Source organism: Ahaetulla prasina, chromosome 3 (genome assembly GCF_028640845.1).
Source record: "Ahaetulla prasina isolate Xishuangbanna chromosome 3, ASM2864084v1, whole genome shotgun sequence".
NCBI classification, from domain to species: domain Eukaryota; kingdom Metazoa; phylum Chordata; class Lepidosauria; order Squamata; family Colubridae; genus Ahaetulla; species Ahaetulla prasina.
In genome coordinates, this window is record NC_080541.1 from 27204284 (window position 1) to 27227491 (window position 23208).

The window sequence follows — 23208 nt, forward strand, 5'->3', positions numbered from 1 at the left end:
CACCGCCTTCCCAGACTGAGGAGCCCCCCCCAAAAAAAAAATCTGCGCACCCCCTTCTTTTATCTCAGAAGGCGCTGTGTCAATAGGCGTCTCTCTCTCCCCCCCCCACCCATACACAAACACACCCCGGCAGCAGCGATCTCCACAGCCCCAGCGGAGCCAGCATTAGCCCCCCGCCTGACGCGAGCCAACAGCCAGCAGCGGCGGAGTCGGACTCTCCACGTGTCAGGGCGGGGCGAGGGGACGGCGAAGGCGGGGGGCTGGCCGGAGCTCGGGCTGCGGAGCGCCAAGCACGAGTTCGGGTGGCTTGGGAGGCGGCTGCGGCATTGGCAGAGCGACCCGGTTTCTGTCCTCAACCTTCCTTCGCGCCGCCAGCAGCCCCGGCTGGCTGTCACCGCCGAGGCCAAGGCGAGATGGGGCCCCTCAAGGAAAGCTGCAAGGTAAGACGGGGTGGGGGGGGGGATGGAGAGGAGGAATTGAAGGGTGGGGAGGATTTACAGAGTGAGAGAAAAACCAGGTGTAGCCAAATCTCCTTTCCAACCCGCCCAGTCTGTATGCGTCTAAGCTACCTAAAGACTCGTGCCCAGAGGTACGCGCGTGCATACGTTCTTTGGAGTGGGCAATCGCGTGGATTGATTGATTGATTGATTTATTTATTTATTTATTTATTTATTTATTTATTTATTTATTTATTTATTTATTTATTTTGTCAAATACATATTAAATAATATATATAAGTATAAGCAGGAATTGAATGCATAAAATGAATACAACTAAAGGGAACATTAGGACAGGGACGGTAGGCACGCTGGTGCTCTTAAGCACACCCCTATATACTGTATAATATATAGGGGTGGAAGAGACATCGGTTTCATCTCTGCTTCATCTCACACACACACCAACCCGCCCCCCTCCGTTCATGCAAAAATGCCCTTCGAGAAGCGGCGTTAAATGCCAGGGAGGGGGCTATTCTCGTCCCCCCTCGATCGTATTTATCAGCCCCTCGTCCCTGCATGGGAGACTGCATGGGATGGATGGATGGATGGATGGATGGATGGATGGATGGATGGATGGATGGGGAGACTGAATATTTGGGTGGTGGTGGTAGGGGATGGGCTGCAGGACACCCTTATGGGGCAGAAGTTGATCCTGATCTCTCCCCAGCTGAAGGTGTGCATCCTTCATGCAACTACACACACATATACACACATACATAAGGAGGCTGACATCATTTTATACGGCACTGCCTGTGCTGCGGATCTTTCTCTAGAATGGGTGGGTGGGATCAAGCTCAAAAATAAATAACGTCAGCCCAAAGCTCAGAAAGGTACACGGGTTGGGGTGGGGGTGGGGGGAAAGGGGAGTAGAGAATGAAGCTCAACATATTACATCAGCTCAAAGCTGGATTGTCTCCCACCCCTTTCCCGGTGAGTCTTTTGGGATTCCAGAGTGGTGGAGAAGAGACAGAGAAGGACTATCTCTCTCTCTCTCTCTCTGATAATTGTGTTTTGAGTCCCTCTTCCAGCTGATGCCTAGCATAATATATTCATTACCGTCATTCGGGAAGCAGTTTCTTTTGAAAGGTTAATTTATCTTCCTTCTTTGCATCTGACATTGGGGTTCATTTCGAAATAGATCCCCTTCCAAAGAAAACAAAGCCAAGACCAATTAATATAATGTGATTTTTTGTTTTCCGAGGTGGGTTGAAATATATGTGGATTTACTGCAGAAGAGCTAAAGGACAGTAGGTTGATCAGATCCTTGTATAAAGCCTAAGAGGTTTTTGGATGTTACAACAATTCTTTGCCCAAAGATTGACCATCAATGAAAGGCCATATCATCAATTGGAGCACCGTCATGAGTGGTTTCCCTATCAGACGTTCATAACTCAGTAGACTCAAAGACCGCTCTTGGCTTTGATCATGTGCCAAAAGGCCTACTCCCAAAATTAGACAGAAATTACACTTGATTTAATGAAACGTAAATGAATGATTGATAATAATATTATAGTAATGATACAGTGATAATGATTGATTGTTAAATTCAATGATAATTCAATAAAGGAATTGATGAAATGAAGACTAAGATTACAGAACTATTACCCTGTTAGTTGCATTAACATTTGGAGAGAACTACTAGAGAAGCTCTTAACCATGGCAGCCCCTGAGTTTCAGCTTGTTTGTTTGTTTGTTTATTTATTTACTAATATGATAAACATGTTCATCGACCCCTTTTTTATGCAAATTTGTCATATTTATCAATTTTGAGTTGACTTATTAAAGCATCCAGTAGTCCAATGCCAAAGTTACTAATGGAATGAATGCTTAAGATCCACCTAAAATCAGTTCTAGTTGACTAGGGGTAAACACCAGGCCAACCTCACCCAGTCTTTAAAATGTTAAACTAGATCAAGTGGGAAAGAGAAAAGTCTAGATCTGGAACCTAAACTGGGGGGGTTGTGAAAACATCGTGAAAGCCATGGTGGACCATTTCTGTACTGCTATGAAGAAAACAGCTTGAATGTGTCAACAGGAGTCAAATTTAGCTCAGAGATTTACCTATGGGATTACTATGATAGATTATGAAACCATTTTGTTTCTAGCCTTAGTCTGTCATGGGTACATCAAATACACTTGACAATATGATGCTCTTCAGGTGTGTTTGTTGGAGTTGGACCTGTCTCAATTATATTGGATAGGACAGTGTTTCTCAACCTTGGCACCTTGAAGATGTATGGACCAACTCCAGCAAACATATGCTGGTTGGGGAATCTGGGAGTTGAAGTCCACACGTCTTCAAATTATCACCACTGAGAATCACTGAGCTAAGGAATCTGCTATGGAATACGTTGGGGAAGGCTGATTTAGCTACATCTCTGTTATTTCAAAGATGTCTGAAAATGTTTAAGGATTGAAAGTGGCTCCTATAGATGGAAAACCCTCATCCTGTTGGTGAGCCACAAACTTTTCTTTTTTTCTCTTTGAAGAAAATAAAGTTATTGCTTTAATAAAAACATTAATTTAATTTTTAATTTAAATTTAATTAATTATGATTACAATAATTAATTCACAAAAGAAGATATGGAACACAAAAGACATGCACACTGTTACAAGCAGTGGAAAGAAAAAAAAGGAAACGAGAAATACATATAGGAAATCATTCAGCCTAATTCTTAAACACAGCTCTGTTTATTGATTATACATTGATTGATCATTCAGTTACATTGATAGTAAGGAAGTTGGTAAACTGAAAGCAAATGCATATTGGTGATTCAAAACTGTAAATATGGAATCACATTAGCTTCCCAACACATAAAACTGGACTTATTTGTCCCCTCACTCCCATTCTTAATAAATCCATAATTGATATTTTTTAAAAAAATACTTTTTAAACCAAAATAAGATCTGTCATGGGACAAACCCAATCAATGAATGTGTATTCCTGCTTAATTTATATTTCCAATTAAATGATGTTGTTTGCCAAGTTTCCTAAACATTTTTTGGGATTTCCAGTAAATTAGAAGAAAAATGATAAATGAGAATCATTAAATAAAGCTTTAAGACTGTTATCAATGAATCTTTTATATTGCAATTGAATATTGCAATTGTTTATTCCAGAATTCTTGGAAATAATTAATACTCACCTTTGCAATACTCTTTGTGTATGAAAAATATAGGTATGGCATCATCAAAACATGGAAAATATTGATAGTAATATGGAACATTTTGAAACAGTTGTAAAAACAATATCCTTTAACTGAATTCTAATTCTAATTCTAATTCTAACTTTAGGCAATTCAAAAGCCACTTCAGATATTGGCAAAAAGCTGATTTGAAGTATTAATACCTGTAGCTGACCACAATTTCCATACCTATTTTCGAACTGGGATCATTCAGGAATACAAGTTAGTCTTGGGAGTAAGGATCAAAAATACGTTTCTGTCTCAAATTCATTTATTTATATTTGGGTGCTGCCCAATTTCAAATCAACTCTGGGCTGTTCACAATATAACAAATTGTAAATAGATGAAAACACAATACAAAATAAGTAAATAAAATGGGATTTATTCCCTCTATATATAATCACAGACAAAAACATGTTAAACGAGGGACTCCATCCAACCTGGAAAACTGCCAAGTCTTTAAGGCTTTCTGAAAACCATTGAAGTGATGATGAATTTTATGAATTCATGAATTATGAATTTTAGTGGGCACCAAATGTGCCTCCAAGCCTCTAATGTAAGAATGGTTAGTGAATAGAGAGGTGGAAATAGATATAAACTGCCCAATAATGTTGAACAGGTCACACAATAACTTTCTAATTATGATCATAGTGTATGTTTCTTTTAATTTAATCACTTACATTCCATAGCAAAGTTAAAATACTGAATAGGCCCCTTGACCATAGCTGAAAATCAGAGGTGATTCAGTTACTATATCATAGTTGCGAAGTAGATTTTAAAAACCTAGAAGGTTGCTCTTTCTGTATATAAAAAAGGGCAAAATTTAATATTTTCTCAACCCATTTTTAACGATTAGGAATACTTTTACATAGAAGTAATAATCATTTTTACATTATATTTTTACCATAGGATTTATAGCTATTTGTGTACAATCAAAAATATGTTTATATCCACTAATAAAGAAACTTTCCTCGGAATAAATATTTACAGAATTCAAGCAGTCATTGAAAGCCAACTATTACAAATTGTTATAGAAATATTAGAGTCTATAAGAAGGATATGGAACTTCAGTTAATTAAGTAATCTGATAAATTATCAAACTGTAAATATTGGTGTAGAAAAATAGGTAGTCATAAATAAGATGCAATAAGATCAGGGGTGAAATCCAAAATTTTTCCCTACTGGTTCTGTGGGCATGGCTTGTTGGACATGGCAGGGGAAGGATATTGCAAAATCTCCATTCCCACCCCACTCTGGGGCCAGCCATAGGTGGTATTTGCCAGTTCTCTGAACTATTCAAAATTTCCACTACCGGTTCTCCAAAACCTGTTAGAACCTTCTGGATTTCACCCCTGAATAAGATATAATACAGTATAACATGTATGAATAATTTGTATTCAATTCAAATATTGTTGTACTGAAAATCTCCTGTGTTTGATAACAGACCAATTGTTTCAGTATTACAAATCAGAGATAAAGGAGGTATTTTACAAGTGATAAAGTATCCTGCTAAATGAACAACTAATACCATTTGCAATAACCCTAGCAAAGGTAATATAATACAATGTATTAATTCAATTAAAGCAAGAAGAAAATCCACACAGGATTTATTTTAAAAATTGCCAATGTACCATATCAAAGGCCTTCTCTGCATTCAATGATGCAGAACATCATCACTGGTTTCAATAGTTTTGAATGTGTGCTCAGAATGTAGTCTACATGTATATATGCATGCAAAAAGGCACTCATTAACCCCAAGCCATATTGTTTACTGTTTTCAACAAGAGTGCTAATTGCACAGGTTTTCATTGGATAAAATACGATGACAACAGTCATTCTGCTGATGTCAGATTATTTGTTGGGACATGGGTGTAAGTGGGTCTGGGAAACAGTAGGAATTGATAGTCTGTAGAGATTCTCAGTCATCCAGGTCATGGTTGTCCCAAAGGTGCTTTTTCAGGAGGCAACTGGACTTTCTTGTTTTTTCGTTTGAAGACGTTTCACTTCTCATCCAAGAAGCTTCTTCAGCTCTGACAGGATAGTGGGGAATGGAAGGATTTATATTCCTTGCAGACAGCTGGTCATCTGAATCCTTTTAGCGGGTTGTTGAAGCACTTGGACATTTATCTGTGTCCTCAGGGTCACCTGAGTAGTGCTTCTTATAGTCTGCAATTTTTTCCTCTGGAAATCCATTCCTACTCCCACACCATTCAGTGGGTGTTTGTCCCAAATTGTAGAGCTAAATATCTTTTAGATCCTTCCATACCCCACTATCCTGTCAGAGTTGAAGACGTTTCTTGGATGAGAAGTGAAACGTCTTCAAAAGAAAAAAACAAGGAAGTCCAGTTGCCTCCTGAAAAAGCACCTTTTGGACAGTAGGGATTGATCCAACTTTCCAACTTTCAATGTATATCTATAGCTCTGATATGAACTGTGGAATTCTCAGGGCTCTTTGAATGTGGTAGTTTGATCATAGAAGTTACCCATTACCCAGCTAGGTAGTATCATCTGTACTAGTGACACTACTTTCTTTTCCCTTTAGAAGGATCACAAGATGCAGGACAAGGAGTTTTGCCGCAGCCGGATTCCTCGCCTGGTACTTCGGCCTCATCTCCCCCAGCAACATTTCCAATACCAGAAGGTGTCTCCAGCATCCGAATCCCCCTTTTCTGAAGAGGAAAGCAAAGAATTCAACCCTTTAAGCTCATCTGGAGGGTCTGCCAGGACAATCAGCAGCAACAGCTTTTGCTCAGGTATTAAAGAAAGAATGTACATCAATTAGGATAAATGGCTGTTTTTATACTATCAACACTGAATGGTCTTAGTGGTCTTCTAATCCAGCCCCCACCCCCCCCATGCAACTTTCATTTACCCTGTTTCCCTGAAAATACGATCTGATTTTTACATGTGTGCCCAATATAAGTCTTACCCCCAAAATAAGCCTTAGTTAAGACCCCGCCCATTCTGGGGTGCACACAGTGGAGCAAGGAGCATGGGTAAAAAGCTAGAGTGTGGATGGGGGGGTGGAACTGCCCTACTTATCTGTTCTGTCCCCCTCGCCTCAGTCCGAGCGATGACTTAATTAGCCGGCAACTATCAGCTCTGGCAGCAAACTAGCGAGTGTCTGCCAAGTGTCTCTGTTATCTCTCTTGATGCCAATGAGTCAACCAGGAACAAACAATACTTCAGCTCTAATTAAGCAGTTGATTTGCTTGCCACAAAGTGGTATAGCAGCCCTGCTGCTTTTATATCCTGTGGGGTGTGGCTCCATGACTCAGCACTTCCTAGGCCTGCCCCACCCCTGCTTTTGTTGTTCCCGCCTCTCCTGCCTACGAAACCTAGGGTCCAGCCAGGCCTGATTGCCATCAGCCGGGTCTGGAGGCGTGGCCTGGGGAGGAAAGAGTCAGGGGACGGAGGCCTCATTATTTCCTCCACCTGGCCTGCCTCTGGCTCCTGGAGCTGAGCCAGGGAAGCCGGTGCTCCCGAGGTAAGTCCTGATGGCCCTTCCCCCTCACTTTCCAAGTCACTTTCTGGCAGGGGGCCCCAGGCCTCGCATACCCCGACACCTGCCTCGTCTTGCAGGTCCACTTCTCCTGCGTCTGCTTGCTCACATGCGTCGCCCCCGGCCTCCAATCCAGAGCTCTCTTATCAGCTGCTGAGGGCTTTCTGGAAGGCCTCTGACGGCAAAATGGAGCCTGGAGACAATGCACACGAGTAGCGGCAAACGGCCATAGAAGAAGTGGGCTGGCAGTGGGCTCCTGCTGGTAGGGCTCTCAGTGCCACCACTGTGAGATGAGTCAGTAATTAGACATTCTCAAAAATAAGACCTGGTGCCTTTTTTGGTGGCAAAAAAAAAAAAAAAATAAGACCGGGTCTTATTTTGGGGAAAACACAGGGTATGTATTTCAGGCTTTTCCCATCTTGCTCATTTAAAAAGAAATGGTTACAAGATAGGGGAAAAGATCTGAGGTTTGTGTACAGAATCTGCCTACTTTCCCCTTTCCCTGATCCTCCGTCCCCCTTTATCTCCCTAGTGTCTGATTGATTCAAACAGGTTGTTTTGGTAATGGTCTTGGGGGGCTCAGTGATGGTCCAGATTTCATTCCAACACCCCCTGCAGTCACATGACTATATTTTGGACATAGCTGTAGCCTGCAGTTACAGCTGTTTACAGTGCCTTATGGTTACATAATCATAATTTACAATGAATTTGTCAGAAACCAGCATTTACTTCCAGTTTCCGACAGAAAAGTCCATTCTGGCACATTTGGAAGTGTAAGCAAGTGCTATTAATGTTGCTGTGATGGGCGTGGCTTGTATAAAACACCCATTTCATAGAAGGGAAAACTGGTCAAACTATTTGTCAAATCAAGTAATTTGTCTAGGAATCTGGATACATGCCAAAAGATAAGAGCAGAGCCCTGAGATGCAGACCAACAAATTTGAATCCAGCCATTTGCCCATTTGTGGCCCATCTGTGCAATCTATTTCACAGAAAGAAAGATTTGTAAAGAAGTTGCCCAATAGGCATGAGATTTGAGCCTCGAAACAGTAGACCATCTCTTTGAATGCAGAAATCTTTCTTCTTCTCATTTGAGTATCCTTCCCTAGACACCTACTACTGATACCTCTCTGATACCCATATTCAAACATGCATATGTAGAACAGTGATAGTATTCAGCCAGTTTTATCCGGTTCGGGCAAATTGGTGGCAGTGATGGGAGGCTCCACCCAGACATAATCATGTCCCATTTTTGACATTCTGCGCGTGCGCGGAAGGTCCTGTGCTTGTGTGGAGGTAACATTTGCAAACCAGTAGCAAAGGTAAGTGAATCCTACCCCTGATGTAGAACCTTTTCCTTTTTCCTAACCCAGGTCTCTTAGCTGCGTCTTCCCATTCCATTGGGTCAACTTCTTCCTTGTCTTCACATTTTTATAGGATCATCTCCTGCTTTCTCCGAGATTCCTACTAACCAAATGGTGACAACGGAGTCTATTTTTCTCTTTTCCCAGATGATAAGAAATGGTCCAAATGTTAGTTTGCACACATATTTTTTTTTTCTTAGTGACATGAGAAAGGTCCACAGCGTCATACTTACCACGTTGCCTTCTCCCCAAAATAGAAAACTGCAAAGGATTTGGTGATAGACCAGCCTTAGCCAACCAATTCTAGATGCGTGGAAGGGGGTATTAACTGAAAATCCTAGGAATTGAAGGCCACAAGGTCAGTCATGAAGGATCAAGGTCACACATTAGTTTCAGTTCAGAAGATTTGTTGCTCAATCTTGTAAACAAGAATCTAGTCAACTAATGAGCAATACTTAATTGGTGCCAGGTAAGGGTCAATGGTATTCAAGAGGGGTTGGATTTGGGTAATTTGTGGTAAGATAATGACTCTAGGCTGATGACTCACTAAACTCCTCCCTAGCGCTGCATGCTTTTCTGCTACATATAATAACTATGGTAGAGTCTTTTTAAAACTCTGGAAGGCCTGGGAAGAGATGTCCACAAATTGGTGCATATGCAAAGGAGCAGGGCTTTGATTATGCAATTGCATCCACCATCTTGGTCTTTAATCCCCCACCATCCACAGATACTCGTCTATGGGCAAAACATCCTCCAAGTTCTTTTTTTATTGCATTTTTGCCATTCATTATCTTTTTCTACAGGGTTTTTCACCCATTGATGCCTACTTAATAAGACTGTGACTGGAAAAGCCAGAAATAATTATTCAAACGTTACCAATTTCAAATATTGAACTATCAATACCATCAAAAACTTAACTATTTATAGAGTCACTTGGGGCAATTTTTCCATTCTTTGCCTATTAAACTTAGGGAGAATCCGTTGGTTTGATGAGTGATAACTATCATTTAGTTTGTCAAAAACATGCTTCCCAAGAGGCACAGCTTGTTTATTGCTTTCTTCTTCCAAGTGCTGTTATGCTTCAGTACCTGCAGTAGAGCTAAAATAATTGTGGATGAAATTTTCCACTGGCTAAAACCACGTACTGCTATTTGAATTAGTAGACAATTATTTTAAAGTCAGCCTGAAAAGATGGCATAGCTCTTTCACAAATGTTGCTGGGGTTTACACATTGTCGACAGATGTTTGATGTTCTTTGGTCACATTGTATAAAATATGTGGCTTATCCAGCCTTCACCAGCTTAATAGATTCCAGATTGCCCTTCCTGGCTAGGGGATAAACGTTGCTGCCCAAGGGCATCAGGATGGAAGGAATTACAAATTTCTGATTTTATAATCTGTTAATGCTGTTTAACATATTTAACTCATTAATATTGATGATCCATCAGAAACAAACCCTAACCCATTCTAAGTCAATGATACACCACCTGTACACCGCCCTGAGTCCTTTGGGAGAAGGGCGGTATAAAAATTTAATAAATAATAATAATAATAAAATAATAATGATCAAATCTGTCAGCAGAGATGATTCTGGTAGCTGTAGTATGCAAATGAGAGAATATCCTTCTCTTCTTTGTAGATGCTTTGAAAGGTGCTGTGGATTCAGTTTCTGAAAGGAAACTGAACAGTGGTCACCAACTGGTGGTCCATGGACCACTGGTGGTCCGCAAGAAAATTTTGGTGGTCTGCAGAAAAATTATTTGCATTTTTTATATTGCACTAAATCAGGGGTCCTCAAACTATGGTCCCTAGGCCGGATACATGCAATGAATGGTTGTGAGTGAGTCTCCCCCTTTGGGGTCTTTTTGTGACCCCAAATTGGGGGCAGAAATTCCAACTTGGGGTCTGCTTCAGCCTCCTGGTATGGGGCTTTGGGCAAAGGCTAGAATGAAGTGCTGCTAGTGACAAAGAGCGAGATGGCCTTGTTCCAGTGGGACTGCTTGATGGCCTGGAACTGGCTGACCATCTCAGTCAGCTGAGCCTCCAGGTGCCGGTACCTAGCCTTGCACTCCCGCAGGTCTTCCCTCTGCTTGGAAAGCCTATAGTCATAGTCCTCAGTGAGGTGCTTCTGTTGAGCCTCCTTCTTGGTCAGATCCAATTTGAACTGAGCCAGCAGTTTTGCCAACTCTTTCTCGTGGTGGCTGCTTAGCTCCAACAACTGCTTCCTGTTGGGGCCCTAAGGAGCCTGGGGAGGCAAGGAGTGGCTGGGAGGGGAGGGGCGAGTAGAGGCTGGTGAGGCACCCCTCCACGTGAGTGACATCGAGTTGGCCACGCCCACCCAGTCACATGACAGCCTAGCCATCCCCACCCAGCCGGTCATTAGACAGATCATATTTCTAGACCGGGATGCCCTATGCACGGTCACTCACGCCCTCGTGACGTCTCGTCTGGATTACTGCAATGCTCTCTACATGGGGCTCCCCTTGAAGGGCATCCGGAGGCTGCAGTTAGTCCAGAATGCCCTCGTGGCTCCCGTGTGACACCTATCCTGCGCAGACTGCACTGGCTACCTGTGGCCTTCCGGGTGCGCTTCAAGGTTTTGGTAACCACCTTTAAAGTGCTCCATGGCATAGGGCCGGGCTACTTACGGGACCACCTACTGCTACCGAATACCTCTCACCGACCCGTGCGCTCTCACAGAGAGGGACTCCTCAGGGTGCCGTCAGCTAGGCAGTGTCGTCTGGCGACACCCAGGGGAAGGACCTTCTCTGTGGGGGCTCCCACCCTCTGGAACGAATTCCCCCCAGGACTCCGTCAACTTCCGGACCTCCGAACCTTCCGTCGTGAGCTTAAAACACATTTATTCATCTGCGCAGGACTGGATTAGATTTTAAATTTATATTGGTTTTTAATGGGTTTTATTATTTATACTGCTTTTTAATAATTCGGCCTTTTAGAATAAGTTTTTTAATTGTTATTTTAATTTGTATTTATATGTTTTTTACTTGCCTGTGAACCGCCCTGAGTCCTTCGGGAGATAGGGCGGTATATAAATGTGATTAATAAATAAATAAATAAATATTAGTGGTCCGCAGGATTTAAAATTATGAATTATGAGGTCCGAAAGGTTGGTGATCCCTGTTTTAGAACACGATCATAATACTGTCAGTAGCATATTTAAAAATTTATAAATGTGGAAGGTACCCTTGTGATCCTGCAAAAAGGACAACTGTGTTGCAAATAGATGTTTGTTTGCATTCCTGGGTCTTCAAAGCTCATTTTGGAGATTAGAATCAAATTTCTGCATAGCCTTAAGGCTTAGGCAAGGATGAGGCATGAATGGTCCCCTGGCTAGTATTGAATGTCCAATGTTATCCAGCAAACCTAACCAACATGTTAGAAATAGGAAGGATGAGTTTATATTTCACTGACATCCAGACCCCTACAGGTTGTCCAGTGCTGGATTAGTAGATTAGAACTGGAGAATGCCTAGTTCAATCCAACTTCACTGTGAAATTTACTGGAAGGATCTCAGCCTCACCTGCCTTACATGGTTGCTGTGAGGATTAATTTGGTGGCGTTGTGTGATACCTTGAGATACTTGAGGATGAACAGAAAGATATTACATACAAATGGCATACAGTAAGTGGAGGCATTCTTTTATAATAACAACATAGCAAGGAGTACTGGTTCCATACAAGTAAGATTTGGAAAGTCTTGCCAAAGGAGAAATATGACAAAGCAGAAGTGACTCTTTAATATGTATGTTGCAAGTATACATAGTTTTCTGTCTCTTTAATTACAATGGCTTCTACCAAAGAATGTAAGAATGAATAAAGGTGGTGGAAATACCAAACAAGTCCCTCCAGGAATTCTTCGGAAAGAGCAATGGCTACTAAATAATTCCTGGTAGTGGAAATTATTCCTTCTCAGTGAAGTCATCCAAGGCCTGGATGATTGTTTAGCCTTCTGAATTGATGCAAACCAGTTCAAATCAAATGAGTCTAAATAAATTCAAACTGATCTGGATGCTTTCCACATTAATATTTTAAAGATCATAATTAATATGAATCAAAGCTGATCCAATTAGGTATTTGTTCTGAACTGATTTGGACATCCCAAATTTTCCAAATCAACACGAACAAAATGCCATTAATTTGATTCTGTAATAGCCACCTATTTTTCAGTAGTCCAGTATAGAAAATATATTGCAAGTAATGCTTTTTTTTAGTATTCTGTGAAATTCAAATTAGGATAGCACTATTTCCAGAACATGTACCATTTGACTTTGAATAATATAGACTATTGTGTATCACTATAAAATTGTAACAGAAAAGCATACTTGATGAATATGAACAAGGTCCACGTATAAGCATAACATGGTAAATCTTGCAAAATGGTTACTATGGCTTCAAATGGGAAGTATGCAGGAGCTAAAATGAAGATTACTTAAAACATACCAAATTATATAGACAGATGTGCTGTAAGAATATGAGAAAATCATGCCATTCGCTCCCAGTTTAGATAATTGCTTCAGATGGTAATGTGTCTGTGACAGAATGCAAATTGGTTGCTTATACTTTGAAACTTGCTAGTTATCACATTTATGATGCTTTTCAGCCAGTGAACTGAATAGTTACCTCTGGACGGCAATCAATCTAGATTAACTCATCACAGTTCTAGTATAAAAGAAATAGTTTCAGTTGCTGAGCAATGTTATATAACCTACCTTTGTATCTTCCAGAATATAGGGTTGCATTGCCCTAGGTATTTGTGTAATAGATGGAAGTAGTTCTAAATTTTAATAGAGAAACAGGCTGAGCTGGAGGGCAGAGTTAAATGTGTCATCAGTTTGGAACATTTTACGCTCCCACAAGAGATCTAAGTCTAGCTCCCTTCCTCATGAATTCTATTGACCCTTATCTCTACTGCCAATGTAGCTTTGACTGTTAGTTACCAGATTCCTATGCATAGGTAGCAATAATAACCTTTTCTGTGCATTGAACTAAGTGAATCCTCCTGGTTATTTGTGCCTGACAATTTTAGCATCGCAAGTTGTTGTCTCATCTGCATCTCATGCTATTTCAGCTCTAGTCCTGAGGATATGGCCTCAGGCAATGCTTTTTAGAGGAAGTAACATTGCTGAATTCTGTAATTGAATGTTTTTTTGACTTGCATTTTATATCTGTTCTTTGGCAGGTGACCTCATACATAACTGTGGCCCACACATGAAAAAAAAATGATAAAAATAATATTGGCTTGCAAAATGTTCATGAAGATGTTTAGAGATAGTGTTCAGCATTTTAAATAAAGTCCTCCACTGTCCCCAATCTGTTAACCACTAAATGTACTGGAATGACAATCTCCAGAATGCCCAACCATCACTATGTTGATTGGCAGCTCTGATGCTTATAGACTGAGGCCAGCAACCTTAAACACTCAAAGAGCCACAAAGATCCTAACCAGAAGGCCCCCCCCCCCCCGTTCAATTCTGGAGCTGACCGGACATCCAGTTCCCCCACCATAGAGTATCCTCCTAGCGTGGCGTCCTTTTTCCTCTGCCAACCAGAAATCTGGTTCCCTCACCATAGAGTCTCCTCCTAGCATGGCATCCTTTTTCCTCTACCTGTCCTAACTGAAAGTCCTATTGGTGACAAGGAGCTACAGAAGAGGGATGAAAGAGCCACATGCGGCTCCAGAGCCGCGGGTTGCCTACCCCTGTTATAGACCAAACCATTTGAGCGGTGTCAGGAGGGATCTGCAACCAATGTGTGAGAGATTGCAGAGAGGTTGGAAAAAGAAGGCAACCATATAGTAATAAACAATCAAGAGATAGCAGCTGGTGAGTAGCAGACAAGCACATGCACGCATGCTCCATTTGCATGAGCAGCAGGCGTTCATGCCACTTGCACAAATGAAACTGCGTGCACAATTGAGTCCAAAATTTCTGTTTCTAAGGAGAAAGTTGTTAAATGAGTTTTGCCTCATTTTGTGACCTTTCTTGCCACAGTTGCTAAGAGAATCACTGTAGTTTTATTAAATTATAACATGGTTGTTAATTGAATCCGGCTTTCCCACGGGCTTGTCAGAAAGTCACAAAATCTGATCACATGACCCTGGGACACCGTTGCTGTCATAAATATGAGTCAATTGCCAAGGGTCTGAATTTTGATCATGTGACCCTGGAGATGCTGAAATGGTTTTAAGTGTGCAAAACAGTCATAAGTCATGTTTTTTCAGTGCCATTGTAACTTGGTCACTAAACAAACTGTTGTAAGGTGAGGACTACAATTAATGCATAAACAGCAATTTGATCCAGGTGGATCAAAATCTTGGAAGAAGCATTTGAAAACACTCAAAGAGATTCTGTCTTAATTAACTCATCATAACTGAAGCTGATACCTTTTTGCTTGTAGTGTCCAAGTTTCTGTGTTTCTACTAGATGAGCATTAAGGGTTATGGACATAGTTCTAATATCTTTCATCTTCATAGCTGAGGCTGATACATTTTTGTTATAGTGTCCAAGTTTCTGTGTTTCTACTAGATGAGCATTAAGGGTTATTGACATAGTACGGATGTTCTTGATCTTGCCAAGCTGGGTGAGACGTAACATGATGTGGTGTACAAGGTTGCAATTACAATTTGGACTTTTCTGCCTAGATGAATGGCAGAAAAGGCTTTGACTTAAAAGATGCTTCACTACATCCAGAATTGGTGTGTGCGGCAGAAGAGTTGACGTTCTGGTTTAATCTGTTTTTAAATGCCTTGTGTTCTTCAATAATGTTCTGATCACACAATATGTCCACAGTTGAAACTTGATGCCAACCTTCCTTGGCAGCATCATCGAGGCTCAGCTGTGCTGCAAAAGAGGTGTTGGTAGAAGGAACTATGCTAGGACATTTGTTCGGGTGGTTGGAGGGGAGAAAATTTCCATGTTGCCAATTCTCATTGCATCTGAATCCCATTAACTAGATTTCACTAAAAACAAACGAACAGACCCTTTCCTGCTGGGTATGAACATTCTGAAAAACTGAATAAATAGGAATTAGATACTCTTCTCTATCTCCTCCGCCCCTCTTCCACCCTTAGGTTTGGATTTCAGCTGCAGGATTCATATGTCAAGCTGAGAAAAAACATTCACCAGAAACATTCAGCTGGCTTGTTCACTTCAGATTATTTTCCAGTATTAGTTCTGTTTAAATCAAGTTGCGCAGCCATTTTGGAACCATTTTTCATGTAGATTGAGGCATATTGGCTACCTGAGCTTTAAGGTAGCTGTTCCGAATAGATGAAATAAAAAGGAAGTTTTGCTCATTTTGGAAAAGTTAAGCCATTTACCTTAATAGTTCCAGAATGAGAAAGCAAGACACTAAAGGAAATGTATTTAAATGTTCCAGCAGTATAATATTGTGTATTAGATCCCTAAGCCTATTATTAACCTATCACAGTAGATATTTCTAATAAGATGCACAATCTATTCTTTGTTATGTGTTCACTGTACTGCAGATTAGTAATTTAATTTTAGCAAAGGAGTTGCACCTCAAAAATGGCACACAATCTGATGCCTAGTGAATACACGAGATCCACTTAATTAAATGTTATACAGTATATTGCAAAGAATGAGTTAATACACACACATGCATTTGCTAGGCAGAGGTAGTCCTTGTTTAGCAACTGCCTCATATCTCAATCATTCATAGTTAACAATGGTGATGAAAAAGTAACTTTTCCACCAGTCCTCGCATTTACAACCTTCACAAGTCTGTAAAGCAGGGTGTCAAACTCAAGGCCCGTGGCCCAGATTTGGCCCATGGAGTGCTTAGATCTGGCCTGCAAGGCTGTCCTGGAAATAGGGAAGGACCGGTCCAAAGTGCCTCCTGCCAGCAAAAGCAGTGTTGTGGTCCGCCAGCAGCCTACGGAGATGGCAACGGAGTCAGACAGCGATGAGGCTGAGGAAGAGCATGGGCCAGTTTTGGAGGCTGGGAATGGTCCGGATGGGGGCTCTGCGTCAGAGGCTGAGGTGGGGCTAGGGCCATCGGGGAGTGGGGTGCGGACTCCAGAGCCTCCAGAGACTGACAATAGTGAGGCAGAGTAACAGGAGGAGCCTGTTCCTAATGCAGTCATGAGATGAGCTGCCAGAAGGCAAGAGTAGCTTAAGCAAAGAGAACAAATCAAGAGTAGGACCAAGAGATGATTGGCCCCTCCCATAAGGCTTAAAAAAGACCAGCAATCGCATTTGAGTTTTGCTGGAAAACAACGTTGATAGCTTCATCTTCTTGCATTTATTTTTGTATCAGTGTCTTCTGAACATTTGCCAAGAAAGGCCTTTGGCAGTTTGCCTAATTGGACCAAGGTTGGTGATAGGACTGAGGAATTTGTGTTTGGGAGGAATTTGCTTTAATTTAGTTGGACTACCTTGAGAATGAAGTAATTCTCAGCTGTTCGAATAAAGTTTGTTTGTTTTTTGCTACTACCTACTTGCCTGGGTCACAACAAGCAGAGCTCATGAGGGCGGCCCTCCTGGGCTCTATTTTCTCTGGCACAGTGCTGCAAGAGGCCATCACAGATGAAAATTGAGTCCGGGAGGGCCATGTGCCCCCCTCACGAGCTGTGTTTTTGCTGGCAGAGTACTAGCAAAACAAACTACTAGCAAAAGACACATTTGATCACACGAGTGATGTCGAGCTGGCCACACCCACCATGGCCACACCAACCCCAGCCCTCTGAAGTCAAACACAACCCTGATGCGGCCCTCAATGAAATCAAGTTTGACACCCCTGCTGTAAAGCAAAGAGAAGCAGAAGTAAGATCCCAAGCACAGTCACAATTTCACTTAGCAATCACTTTGCTTAACTCTTGGGTTGCCTGTTCCAGTTGTGGTTGCTAAACAAGAACTACCTGTTTATCCAGGTAGATATATATGCATTTATAGTTATTTTTTAAATCAATTATATTAAATAAATAGAAGTATGTGCAGAGCAACTGTGTATTCTGGAACAAGAGAATGGAAGGGATCAAGGTAGAAATTTTGCCAGAACATAGTAGTAGTACTTTATTGTCATTGCACCAGAGGTGGTATTCAGCAGGTTCTGACCAGTTCTGGAGAACCAGTAGCAGAAATTTTGAGTAGTTTGGAGAACTGGTAAATACCACTTCTGGCTGGCCCTGCCCCCATCTATTCTCTGCCTCCCGAGTCCCAGCTGATCGGGAGGAAATGGGGATTTTTCAGTATCCTTCCCCTGCCACGCCCACCAAGCCATGCCACGCCCACCAAGCTATGTCCATTAATGGGGTTTATTTCTGAGAAGAAATGAGGAACAGGATTGGCCTACAAAATTTTTTCTCAAGGATTCATGGAATCAAAGCAGCAGCCTGCCGTCCTGTTTCCCACAGTGGCCAGATGCCTCTGGGATAATATACAAAGAAGCCTGACAGGCTATACTGGATGCCAAGATTTAATTTAGCTGTCAGAGCTGATGGCTGCTGTTGGATGTGTCATCCTGGACAACATTTTTCCCCTATCCTTTTCAAATTCATTTGTGTTGTGGAGATGTGTCTTTGTCTTTCATTGATCCATTAAAAAAATGGCATATTTTATAATAGAACTATGTTGGCAGTAGGTAATGGGAAATATAGTCCGCTACACACTCATACTGTATGTATATGTCTTTTTTTTATTTTATGTCTCTTTAATTGATATTGGGCGTTTTTTATACCACTATTGAAGAACTCTGGGTAACAGGGGCTCTGCAAATCAAATCAGTCATGTAATAACTTGTGAAGCTGCTATTCTGAAGAAAGCCATTTCAGGAATTCTTCTCATCCTGTCATCTAAAGATTGACTTTTTAAAAAGCAAGGAAGGTCTTTGATGGGTAAATTTATTTCTGGTTTATCTCATTGTTTTAAACCTGAGGCACAAACGTCTGTTTCTACTAAGAAAGTCATTGATAAGAATGTGCCACTGGGCTAAGATTTTGTGAATGCTAGAGGCTAAACCTTGTTAATTTAGCAAGTTTCCCAGTGAATATTCTAGAGGTAGACTGTACATAAATTCAGCTTTTAAGCCTCTGCGTGTCACCTGCATGACTGATTTTTTTTATAGCATGAGTTCTTCTGATAAGTGATTATCCCCCATGCCGGTGTCGGTGTCATGTGTGCCTACTTGGGAAGCCAAGTCAGTGACCTTGACTTCTGTCTTCATATGTTTTGCTCATCAATCATCCTATTGGTTATGTATCCTTCCTGTCCCCATCACCTGTTTTCTTTTCTACACATAGGAATCAAGGCAGAGCGTTGAAAACAGGATCCAGCCCAAATGCTAAAGTGGCATGAAGCCAATTCCTTTAAGCCGAATCACTGTTGTGTAATGAGAATTTTTTTTATTAAGGCACACTTTCAGATTACTTAGGGACAAACCTAAGGGACTGGTGGCTTATTTCATTCCATTCTTAAAAACTTCTTCAAGGAAATTGTTTTATTTTGCCACCAAGAAATGGGGAAAAGCAGTAATAATTTATCTTTACAATTGAATCAGGGTTCTACTTACCTTTACTACTGGTCCGCAACAGGACAACACTTGTTCACTCGTACACACACTTCTGCACATGCACAGAAGTTTCCTGATGACATCAGGATCGGTGGGTGGAGCCTCCTGCCAGTTTTACTACCGGTTCATAGAACCGGTCCGAACCGGGGGCAACCCACCACTGAATTGAATGGTGGAGAGCATTTCACTAGATGTAGCTGCTGGCCACCCAACATAAAACAAAGCTAGGGAAGGGAGACTTAACTATCCCTGCTAATATTTTTATCAAGCACAGTGAAAACCTCTGGAAAATATTTATTGATCCATAAAAAAAACTTAGACCACAGTCTATCAAAAAGCAATCTCTTGCAGCTCAAAGGGTTGCTGTCAGGAAAATAGGAGGAAAATTGACTGCTTTGAGTTTTGCATTAAAAATAATAAAGATGGGTTTAAAAAATTGTAATCTAAAATCTAAAACCCTCGTTCCTACAAGTTTCTTTTCTTCTTGGCAAACCCGGATCTTTATTTAAAATAGGTACGGCCAACCTGCCATGATAGAGTTTATCAAAAAGCAGGATTAAAAAAAACACCAAATGGGTTAAATAGTATGTTAAAACTCATAACAATAATTGTTGTAATACTGATAGAGAGGCCCTAGGGACAAAAGCTGTGACCTCAAAACCTGAGGGATGGGTCATCAAAAAACAAAGAAAAAATAGAGAAGATCCTAGGTTGCTCATCAGAGGAAATCCATCTGAGGTGAGGTGCCATAACATAGAAATCACTCTTTGGAAAAAAAATCATTTGTACTGTCCTTTTTCTATTTCCTTTAGCAATCACGTGAGGAGAACAATGAAACCAAATATTGCATGCTGCTCAGTCGGATTCATGAACACCAACTGGCAGTCAGAAAACATGACAAAAATTCTTTAAATTAACAACATATAGACAGATTTAACCATAGTTTCAATTTGGAAAATGTGACAATCCTACGGTAGATCAGGCCAAGTCCAAAAATGCCAGGGAATTTCTAGAAGCCTGGCACTCTGACAAATCAGCCATCAATAGATACATAGATAATAACAACATCTATAGACCATGCAAAAGAGACAAACAAACAGCCCAAAAGAGAAAAAGACTCCAGCACCTCTCCACCAGTTATCAGCACTCAGATCAGCATGGATTAAATCCAAAGTTAACTTCAGACCAACAATCAAATAAACAATGCCTCAGTCAAGAAACTGCCAAAGAGCCCAACCAAAGAATCTCAAATACTGCCTCCACCCACACAGACAGGCAAGTCACCAGAATATAAACCAGGGTTGAAATGCTATCCGTTCGGACCGGTTCGGCCGAGCTGGTAGCAATGATGGCTAGTGGTTCAGAGAACCAGTAGCGATGGCAGCTTGAGGCTCCGCCCACCCACCTGGTCATTGTTACTTCCTGGTTTTAACCAGGAAGTAACCTGTTTTTTACCCTCTGTGCAAGCTCAGAGAGCACCGAGGACCCCCTCATGTCAACCCAGAGCTACAAATATTCTCCTTCATTAGATCTCTTGCAATTCTGAGATACACAAAGCTTCTGCCCCTGTATACAAGAGGCTGGTTTATTTTTTTAAATTTCAACCGACTGATTTTCCTTTAACTCATCCTGCCTCGACCTGGGATTTTGCGACCTCTTTTGCCACTGTTGTTAAGCAAATCACTGCAATTGTTAGATCAGTGGTTCTCAACCTTTATAGTGCTGCAACCCCTTTAATACAATTCCCCACGATGTGGCAACCCCTTTAATACAATTCCCCACAATTTGGCGGTCCCAACCGTAAAATTATTTTCGCTTTGAATTTATCGCGCCTGAAGCCGTATTGGCTAGCGATCTGAACTGCTTGCGATTGCCTTGAGGACAGAGGCATTAAAGCGGAGACTCCTCCCCTATTAAGTTTATCGCGCCTGAAGTCAGATTAGACTAGCGATTGGGAGTGATTGCAGCTGGCTTGAGAGGGAGACATCAGAGCAAAGATTTTTCTCTTTTTTAATTCATCGCGCCTGAAGCCGAATTCAGCTAGCGATTTGAAGAGCCTGCAGCTGGCTTGTGGAGTCAACCATTGTAGCGCGATTCTTCGACTCGCAAGTATACTTCCCATATTTCCAATGGTCTTGGGTGGCCCCTGGCAAATCGTCATTCGACCCCCAACGGGGTCGCGACCCACAGGTTGAGAACTGCTGTGTTAGGTGAATCACACAGCTGTTAAGTGAATCCAATTTCCTCTATTGAGTTTGTTTGTCAGCAGTTAGCTGGGGAGATTGCAGATGGTGATCACATGACCCTCGGATGCTGCAGCTGTGTAAAATACTTGCCGGTTGCCAAGTGCTCAAATTTTGATTCTGTGGCCATGTGGATACTGGTGAAAGCATTGTAAGTGCAAGGACATTTCATAATTAGAGGTGGTATTCAGCAGGTTCTGACCAGTTCTGGAAAACCGGTAGTGGAAATTTTGAGTAGTTTGGAGAATCCGTAAATACCACCTCTGACTGGCCCCGCCCCCCGCCCCCTTCTATTCTCTGCCTGCCGAGTCTCAGCTGATCAGGAGGAAATGGGGATTTTGCAGTAACCTTCCCCTGCCACGCCCACCAAGCCAAGCCCACCAAGCCACACCACGCCCACAGAACTGGTAGTAAAAAATTTGAATCCAACCACTGGTCATAAGTCACTTTTTTCAGTGCTGTTGTAACTTCGAATGGTTGCTAAACATGACTGTAAGTCAAGAAATACCTGTATGCGTTTTACCACAACTTAGTTTGAGGATTAAGGATATGGGAATTGATTTTCTGTAAACCCACCAGCGGACAAGACCTGGATTGTCTCTGTTATTATCTTGAAATCTTGATATCAGAGGAATGGGAGTGCAGAAGATAATAGCATGTCTTTAATTCCATGAGAATTGAGAATGTGGAAGGGCTTGTTCTGCTAAGAGGTTAATTTAAATGCTTTATGTCACAGCCACCAACCACGTTAGAGCAAGTACTAGTTAGGAACTGTTTGTAATTGATGGCCTGGTAGGGAGAAAAAAAAAAGGAGGAGGGAAAACATTTTGTGCTGTCCAAAATTATGTGCTGCCAAGTTGCACGAGCTGCAAGTTGGCAGATTTATTTCCTTCTTTCTTGTAAAAAAAAAAAAAGAAAGAAAGAAAAGAAAAGTGTTTTATGATCAAGCAAATAAAACCGGGAAGTGGGAAGTGATCCTGTTAAGTTCATGGCATGCTGTCATCGCCCAATCTTCTGCTTCCCTTTCCTGTCTGATTTTCTGCAAAACTATGGTGGTAGAGTTTAGCAGGCGTTACTCTGAAGGACAAAGTTATCTCTGGTTACATTTCCTTTCGTTCCCACTTGTGACTGAGGCTCTGACTTCACAATTTCGTCATTGTCATTACGAAGCTTCTAGAGATAAGTCATTCTCCATTTTGAGATAGTGTGTGTTAACAAGTCAGGGGGGCAAGTGGTAAGATCTGGCCACTAACTTAGAGGTGTGGGAGAGAAAGTTTTCAAGAATCACTTGAGAGTCAACCCACTGGGGGCAGCCAACTGCTCATCATGATTTATTGGGCAGTCACTTAGGAAGGTGAAAGTGTGAAGGCGCTGTGGCAAGAGGGATGTAAGCTGGTCACAGGAGCTTTTGAATGGAGATCTTGGCAAATAATGGTAAGCTTTGCATTGGGATAAAGAACATTTTCTTTATGTGCTGAATGTCTTCGTGAAGGATGCTGCTCAGTGAGCTGTAAGTTGTTATGGATGATTTTAGATTTTATCTTGATCATAAACTCAGTAGCTTTAAGGAAAGCACATTTTTTTGCTGGTGGAGTTATTCCCTTTTTTGTGTGTGTCATCTGCAGTTTCCATTAATGGTTGACTTTATTACGGGGCTGTTGGAAGGCCCACTGAAAATTATATTTCCAACTGCATGAGTATTCAAAAGGGGTTGCCTAATTGCTAAGTAAAATAGAATAGAATAGAATAGAATAGAATAGAATAGAATAGAATAGAATAGAATAGAATAGAATAGAATAGAATAGAATAGAATAGAATAGAATTTTATTGGCCAAGTGTGATTGGACACACAAGGAATTTGTATCATGTA

At 41.4% G+C, this 23208-nt stretch overlaps 1 protein-coding gene across 1 annotated transcript in view; it reads left to right on the forward strand.

The window, feature by feature from the left end:
* The first annotated feature begins 258 nt into the window (after positions 1–258).
* Positions 259–23208, forward strand: part of SYBU (syntabulin) — a 65956-nt gene continuing 43006 nt past the window's right edge. The window contains exons 1-2 of the mRNA XM_058175014.1: positions 259–440; positions 6225–6435. Of these exons, the coding sequence (XP_058030997.1) occupies positions 414–440; positions 6225–6435 (238 nt within the window). The 5' untranslated portion in view covers positions 259–413. The remainder of the gene's footprint in view (positions 441–6224; positions 6436–23208) is intronic.